General features: G+C 41.6%; 1 protein-coding gene across 1 annotated transcript; it reads right to left on the bottom strand.

Annotated features, from left to right (window-relative positions):
• Positions 1–129: 129 nt before the first annotated feature.
• On the bottom strand, positions 130–8,059 carry LOC145501640 (uncharacterized). The gene is made up of 3 exons (XM_081481070.1): positions 7,197–8,059; positions 1,135–5,442; positions 130–500 (listed from the first exon to the last, which is right to left on the bottom strand). The coding sequence occupies exons 1-3, from the start codon at positions 7,413–7,415 to the stop codon at positions 348–350; spliced, it is 4,680 nt and encodes a 1,559-aa protein (XP_081337196.1). The 5' UTR covers positions 7,416–8,059; the 3' UTR covers positions 130–347.
• Between the last annotated feature and the right edge of the window lie 526 nt (positions 8,060–8,585).

Below are 8,585 nucleotides of genomic sequence, written 5' to 3'. Positions count from 1 at the left end.
TTGACTTCCTGAAACAAGAAAAAGAAGAAAGTTAAAAGCTGGCAATCTTGTTGTTGTTTTTAGATTTTCCAGCAGCAGTTGTATTTTTAAGAACATCTTTTTTTCATGATTGACCTTACATTTCTCCATACGCAAGTCTCAGACGCAGTCGAAAGCTGATAACAAGTAGCTATCTAGCGATCATTTACTATGATCTTATCCACCAGATAAATGACTCTCCAGTGGAGAGTTTATCAGTTTACCTTATCACGTTAAAACTTTTACACTGGGTAGTGCTTTATTTGATGGGTAGCCTTGCCTATCGTTTACCAACGGAGACGTATATACTTGCCTCAAAGGAAAAATGTTCATTCCGTAGGAGCATCTGTCCCCATTTGCTGGCCAGTGGATTCCAAGGCGTCAGTGGTAAATGTTAGAGCTAATGTTGGAATCTCTCTAACTGCTTTTGACTTTGGACTTGCGGTGTTGCGTCCTGTTTTAAAGACTCCTCTCGGTTTTACCTGTATGTAGATAAAAAAGATAGGAAAGACAAAGGGAAGAATTCTAACGATATTTTCAAACACTCTGCAAGTGTTACTGCGACCACATTTTTGGAGATGATGCGCTCGCACAATAATCTCAAAACTGGGTCAATCATTGGATGATGGTTTCTTGAACAAACCAATGTGTGAACGGCCGTGCACCGGCCTCCCACATGCTTTATTTCGACTCTATGAATACTAGTACTAGGAACAAGTGGGTTCACGAAGTCGTTGGAAATAGTCATAAGAGTCCACAATTAAGGTTAAGCCTACCAGCTTTGAGCAGGTGAATTTTTCCCTATACCTCATATTTGTCGAGGCTCGACACAACCCTTTTTCCCCTCTACTTTAACTTTGCATTAGTGGAAAGTAATTATTTGTGTTATATTTATAAAACATTTTTAAAACTATGCAATGAAACCGCTGTATTTTTCTCGTTGCATGTAGATGTAGCTTTTTACGACGAGAAACTTTGGTAGAAGTCTCATAGCTTTCCAAAAACGTCACGGTGTTCTTCATTTTTGATCAACAAAATGTTAAAATTCTAAGCAAGAAAATGGGAAGACAGTTTCAAACCGTCTTTCCTGCCGTACGCTTAGTTCAAATTCGATACCTTTGCATCTTGATCCAGACAAGAACTTTCCTCCAACTCCACAGCTCTCACTCGGTTCTTTTCCTTTTCCATGACGGAGATCTTGACAATTTGCTGCATTTTTTCTTCCAGGTCAAGCCTGCGTCTTACTTCTTCCTCAAGTGAAATCCTCAAGTCCCTAACTTTTTCACTAAGCCTGCCTCTTTCCTCGGTGAACGACTCCAAACTAATCATCATCTTACGTTCCTTTTCTCTAAGCTCTTGTTCCAGTTTTTCTTTTGCAGTTTCCAGCAAGAACACCTTGGTCACCAGATTGTTGCCTTCTTGTTTGTGCCTTTTCAAGTCTTTAGATGTGGCTGCGTATTCGTTTTGCAACTCCATGAGGTTCTGCTCAGCTTCGCACCTTTCTTTACTCAGCTCACTCTGTAAGTCATCGTTCACCTTCTGAAGGCAGGCGATTTTGGTTTCGAGCACAACTCGCCTCTCTTCTGAATAAGCAAGGGCTTCCTGGCGTTCCTCAAGCCTTTGATGCATTTCTTTGACTTTCTCCTCGGCGCCTTTGAGAGATTCCTCGAGGCCCGTGTTGCAACGCCGCAGTTCCTCGCATAATGAGCTTTCCTCGAGTAACTGCTTATGCAACCAGCTGTTCTCTTCTTGCAAGTGATTGTTTTCCCTGTCAAAGCTTTCTTGAAGTCGTTGGTACTTCCTCTTCCACCCCTCTAGTGCCCTCTTTGTTTCCGCTTTCTGTGTGATCGGTGATAAACCGTCTACACCGAATCGTTCTTTTAATGCTTCAATCTCCTCTTGAAGGTGAGTATTCTCACTCATCAACACTTCTTCAATTTCCTCGCACCGCTCTAAAGCCGCTTCTTTGCCCTTTATAATAATCTTAAGCTCAGCGTAACGTTCATAGAGCCTCTCGACTTCTTGGTTTACTTGAACTTTGTCTTTTATAACCGCCTCTCGCAACGTCTCTTGTCTCTCCTGGCTGAGTTTTAGTTGGCCAGTCAGGTAGGCAATCCTGTCCTCTGCCCTTTGCAACTCTTCTTGCGCGCCAACATCTACTAAGTTTCTCAGATATTCATTGTCTTTCCGAATAGTGGCAAGCTCTTCCATTTGATCCACTGACTTCTTTTTCAGGCTGCTAACCTCCTCTGAATTGGAACATTCAATTTTACCTAGGACGTCCTTCAAAATAGCGCGGACTTCTTCCTTGCCAAATTGGGGCAAAATCATGTCCGCGTTTAGATTATCGATTAACAGGGGGGGCTCATACACCAGTAATCTTTTCTCTTTAGATTCAAGAATCGTTTGTAAAGATTCCCTCAGCTGTCTTCCTTCGTCAATGGCTATCTCTTTAAGGACGACTTCGTCTTCTAGTCTTTCTTTCAATGCCGCTACCGTTTTAACCAAGTCGGCGTTTTCCTTCTCGACTTTTTCGGACGTCCATTGAACTTTGCGTATACGCTTGTCTTTCTCCTTCAAAATTTCTAACAGGCGGTGAAGGTCCTTGTTTATCATTGTATGAGCTCGTCGTGTCTTTCCGTAAATTGACTCCAAGGCCTTCTTCATCTCTAGGCTTTCGCGGACGTTTCTATTTATTATTTCGCCAAGGTTTTCCTTTAAATTTCCGTAGCTCTGTAGTCCCGTCTTTGTCTTTTGCAACTCATCATTCAGTGATTCAACCTCTTGTTCTAGTTCTTCTTTGTCCCGCTGCACCGCCATCAAAAGATCTCTTAACCGCTTCTCCCGCTCAGCCATTTTGGATGTCTCGTGGAGTTCGCTTCTGCGTTCGATCTCAGTGGTTTGAAGGGAATTTCGCTGGTCTGTGGACTCGGGTATTTGTCCTGCTTTCTTCTCTTTCCTTGGTGAAGTACCACTGATAGAGGGTAAACTAAAACGTTTGTTTATAGCTTTAGATATCCTTCTTTTGGCAAATCCTTTAACTTTTGAAACTTTACTCTGGCCCTGAAAATAAGAGTCGCTTGGAGAGGCAAGTTGATCGCTACTTTTGCGAGCTTCATCTACACCTGGCAGTTGATCTATCGATGTCGTAGATTCCGCATCAAAACCTGTGTCTTCTCTTAGACTAGGTTCCGTTTTCTCGTTTGATTTCACCATCAGAACTTCAAGTTCCTTCTTGGCCTTTATCTCTTCCAACAAGTCATCCTTTACTGCACGTAACAATGTTTTGAGCTTATGATTAGTCCTTTGCGAGATCATTGAACTCCTTTTATATTCGTTGACTTCTTTTTCGAGCAGCTTGTTTTCGTCAGAAAGTTCTTCTATCCTCGCTGCATATTCTTCCAAATCCTGGCAACCTTTTGCCAGTGCAGTGTGCAAGAGATTTTCAATCTCGTGAAATCGTTGTTGTAAGGCTTTCTGATGCCCTACTTCATCAGCTGCCCCGGTAGTTATCATGTCCTCCTTGCCCTCGTCAGTCTCCTCTTCATTCTTCGTTTTAAGTTGGAAAAGTTCCCTTAATGCTTGCTGTAGTGATGACTGCAAGTACTGCTCTGTTTCCTTGGCGTTCCGAAGGTTTTTCTTGTCAACTTGCCAGTCTTGCACTGTTGTGCGAAGTTCCAACTCCAAGGTCCTTACCTTTTCTTGCAAAACCGTGATAGTTGTAGCCTGTGAAAAAGCTTCATGGCTTTTCGTGTGGACTTCGTCGTACAACTCTTTAGCGGTGAGATAAAGCTTCTGACCATTTTTTCTTTCTTGTTCCAGTAAATCTTTCAGCGATCTCTCGTCTTTTTCAGCAGAATTGATCAAGATTTCTGATTTCTCTACATCACCTTTAAGTAGCTCACAGTACTCTTGCAGATCGTTCTTGTCTTTACTCGCCCTCTCCAAAGCTTCCCTCAAGTCTCTTATTTCATCTCGTAGCGCCACTTCTTCCTTTTGGTATTTCTTCTGGTACGCCTCAAAAGCGCGTTCTTTACTTTGTAACAGTTTCTCCAACGCATCATCTGTACACTTATTCCTAGTCGCAGATTCAAGTTTAAGCTGCTCTTCGTTTTTCTCACTTTCTTGAAGTTGTTCTTTCAAGATTTCTATCTCTACATCCTTGTCTTCGATAGTTTTGTTCGTCGAGAGCCTCGATTCCTCAAGCTTTGCACTTTTCCTTTCAAGTTCTTTTGATAATTGCCTGTGTTCTTCTCTGAATTTTTCAACCAGTGCTTTCAGGTCTGCCATCTTCTTTCCCTGTGAAGCGTTTAGACGCTTAAGTTCTTGGCTTTCTTGTAAAGTAGACTTATTCTTGGATAGCGCACTTTCAATCTTCTCTAAGACATCATCTGTTTCCTCAGTGGTTTCAGGAATCCCTTTTGTCCATGTTGTCTGCAAATCTTCTTTTTCTTCGTGAAAACAAAATTTGATCCAAAGCCGATGAACCTTTCCTTCTGTTAAGCAATGAGCTTCTTGTACTTCCTGCAGATGTTTAAGTTGCCGAGCATTCTGCTCTTCCAGATCTGCCACCATGGATTTTTCTTTACAAAAAGCCTGCAAGATTTCGCTCAACAGTATCCTAGAATCGACTTCTTCCATTTGTTCTCCGACGTCACAAGAGTTACAGTTGGGATTTACTTTGTACCAGAGATCATGAATGCTTGAAATCAAGCTTTTTACCTCTTTTCTTAGATTGTAGTACTGTTCCTTCAAATTGATCATCTTTACCTCTGCGCTGAGATCATCCTCTAGGCTTTCTCCACTTTCGTTGTAGTGTTCGGAACTGCTCAAATCCGAGCCGTTTTCTTCTGCAGTAGAAGTTGACTCATCAACAACTCTAGACTTCTGTTTATTGTGAACTGACATAACATCCACGATCTGACCCATGAGACCAGCGGTCATCTTCTTGAGAGATTCTTGAGTACTCTCAAGTTCTGGTAATTTGCGGTCCAGCTCTTTCTTTCCCTTTTCTGTTTCTCCTTTCACCATCAACAACTGTTGTTCCAGTTGAAACACCTGCTCGTACAACATGTCCTTCTGGTTTGTCAGGGTCTGAACCTGAATTTCAAGCTCCTCCGAATGCACAGATTCCTGTCTCAATTTCTCAATGAAGCATTTTTCCCGTTCAAAGGAGGACGCTCGTTGGCAATGCAGTTCTTCCTCTTTCGTCCACAGCTTTTGAAGAGCAGTCTGAACGCTACGCTCCAGTTCTCCTTTCTCTGCTGTGATTTCCTCCACTTCTTTTATTTTTTCTACAACCAGACTGTGTAATTTGATGAAATGGCGACGGTAGCTCTTTTCTCTGGATGCCAAATCCATCTCGGCTAAGAGATCTTCTGGAAGATTTGTCTCTCTGTTTTCGTCGTCATCGGCATTTCGGCTCTGCAAGGCCAAATCACAAATTGGTGTTGTTAATCTGGAGCGATATATAGTTGAATTAGAAACGTCGGTCAGCAACATTTTAAGACTGGTTTCCATATAGGTTCGCCGGCTACGGATTTTTCGCTAAGTTGGGTGATCCTTTTCGACATTGTTCACTAAGCCAGTTTTCATATGATTTTCCTCGATCACAACAAAAGAATAGTGATAAAAAATAATAATAACAAAAAAATAATGAATATTTGTCGAAATATTTTGCCCAGCGCAGAGCCGCCATGTTGGTGTACCTCCGTGGGACACCAACATGGCGGCCGCGGAAAAAGGTGTAAACATCTGGAACTTTCTTTGGCTATCAAGGTGACTGATTATCTGAACTGATTAAGCAAACATATTGAATAGCACATAAATTTCCTAATACTTTAACTTCCAAAAAGGCTAAAAATCACGAGATAAGTATATATTTTTCGACAAACGCGTTTATAGATTTATGTCACACACCACCATAATTCTGAAGTTCAAAATGTGCCTGTTTTCAGACGAAGCAAGCTATTGAACTGAAAAGTTGTTAACAGATGTAAACTTAAAAGTGAAGAATGATCATCGCAGTTAATTTTCCAATTTAAGCAATTGGAAAGAAGAAGCCTGAAAAAATCAGGGTTTCAACGGGATTCGAACCCGTGACCTCCGCGATACCGGTGCGATGCTCTACCAACTGAGCTATGAAGCCACACATTGGGAGCGAGGTCAATTAATTGAGTTCATATCTTCCCGTGAGGAGTGAAATGATGTGAAGTTTATATGAAATAATTCATATATGAACTGCGGTAGTAGATGAAGGTGAAGAATGATCATCGCAGTTAATTTTCCTCGCTCCCAATGTGTGGCTTCATAGCTCAGTTGGTAGAGCATCGCACCGGTATCGCGGAGGTCACGGGTTCGAATCCCGTTGAAGCCCTGATTTTTTCAGGCTTCTTCTTTCCAATTGCTTAAATTGGAAAATTAACTGCGATGATCATTCTTCACTTTCATCTACTACCACAGTTCGTATATGAATTATTTCATATAAACTTCACAGATGTAAACTTACCTCCTCCTATGCCTGATCAGGATAATAAATTTGGTGGCTCATTAGTTTGAGATTTTAGAAAATGATGACATCACTTGACACCCAAGGGGGATGGGGTACTTCCTATAAAGGCCAGTACGGGGAGGCGCCGCCCGAAAGAGGTACCTTTTTCAAACTTCAGGTATATAAAGAATAAAGATTTCACAAGTTGAGGCGAATGAAAGGGTACGGAAATCTGTCATTTAGGTATAACGTGGACAGCGACTGAATAATTGATACTTGTTTTTTGGTTAACATCTCTTTCGGTAATGCTTATGTTCTCGATCAGTAATATTGTTTACTCAATTCATTCCAAGGGTTTAGGAAAGAGATGCAGTGTTTCTAAGTCGGTATGTGAAAGGCCGAGGTGTTTTTTTTCTATAAAAGGAGTACGAAAGGGTTATCTTTTATGTCAAAGTGGATACAAAATGGTAAGGGGTTGAACCTCGGGGCGGGGCCTCTCCGTACAAAACTTTGTAGAGTTCCCCTCCTGGGACTGGCGTGCAGGCACCACAAGTCGCGTTAAACTCCAGTTGAAAAAACTCGGAAATTGTTTGGCGAGTTGTATAGCTGGTGCCATGATTAAATACCTTAGCTCTCAATATTAACACAGGTTCCTATACGTTATTAAAAAAAAAAAATCAGCAGCTACCTTATGATCGAAGTTGCTCTTGTCTATTTCATCGAAACACTCCATTTCCAACTCCTCTGTTTGCTCATCTCCTTTGTCAGGAGAGTCAAAAGGTTGCATGAAACAATCGTAACTGCCAAAATCATCTGCGATGGGGTGCTCCACCTCCTTATTCTCTCTCTCCTCTTCGTGGCGAAATGAACGTTCAGCAGCACCCTTACAAGTCGACACATCATCCATTGCCACAGTCCAACTAAAACAAGAAGGGTAAAGTGGAACCTCGATTTAACAAAGGGCCAAGGGTCTGGCAAAATATGTTCGATACAACGAGGTGTCGTTGTATCGAGATTTTTTTCCGTATATTTCACTAATACTGGGGCGAAGAATATCGTTCCTTATACCGAAGACTTCGTTATATAGTGTTTCGTTAAATCGAGGTTCAACTGTATTGCATTTCTGATCTAAATTAGTCAATTAAACATCAGGATAAGTTTCTGTCCTCCGCAGAGGCCTCTCTAGTGCTGCCTTGACCCTGTAGGCTAGCAGTTTGAAGTCTCGAGAGAAGGGAAGAAAACACGAAGAGAAACAATAGACTGCAAGGCTGATACTACGTGAAAAAGAAAACACGCCCTTCTTCTCTTTCTACCCTCCTCTCATTTCCTTAGGAATCCTCTGGGAACAAAGAGAGAATTAGTAGACAATCTGTTAAACGCGCAATCATTATTACTCATGCTTCAGTTAGATGTCTGTCGCACTATTGGTGTCATAACACCATGTTGTGATGATGATGACGATGATGATGATGATGATGTTAGATGTGTATTTTTCTGCATGTATTTACATAGCTATTGATCCTTTTAATTAGCACACGGTAGCTCTCAAAACGACAACACGTCCTGTGCTTTAACCTAAAACAAACGAGGTTTTAAAAATGCTGGTTTCATTTCCTGTCTGCAGTTTAATATTATTTGGCGGTGCAAACAATGGTCAGATTGTAGCATATAAATACCCAACGCAATTAAAATATATCAATAAAACAACAGCAACAAACAGCAACAGAGACCAGAGACGCGCGGAACGGATCAAGTGTCGTGACCTTCCACAATGAAAAGTAGGGTTTTGTATTCAACGTTGATCAGTCATTGATAAACTAGCTGTTGTCGAGAGATTCTGAAAGTTGTGTAGATTGTGGCAGTTGGAAAGCGCTTTAGTGGACATTGCCGTTGTGGGGAGGTGGCCGATGTAGAGAGGTTAAAATTAGAGCCGGGTATGTACGGACCGTCTGCCCTGACCAAAGAAAAAGTGGCCATCTCCTGAAGGAGATTCGACTGTAGCTTCCAAAGCGCGAGAAACGATGGCCAATGTTCGTAGTCTACTATCACCCCAAGTTAAAAAAAAAAAAAAAAAATT

Source organism: Orbicella franksi, chromosome 10 (genome assembly GCF_964199315.1).
Source record: "Orbicella franksi chromosome 10, jaOrbFran1.1, whole genome shotgun sequence".
Classification (NCBI taxonomy): domain Eukaryota; kingdom Metazoa; phylum Cnidaria; class Anthozoa; order Scleractinia; family Merulinidae; genus Orbicella; species Orbicella franksi.
The sequence above is the reverse complement of the archived record's forward strand: the minus strand, read 5'-3'. Positions and strand labels throughout refer to the sequence as shown.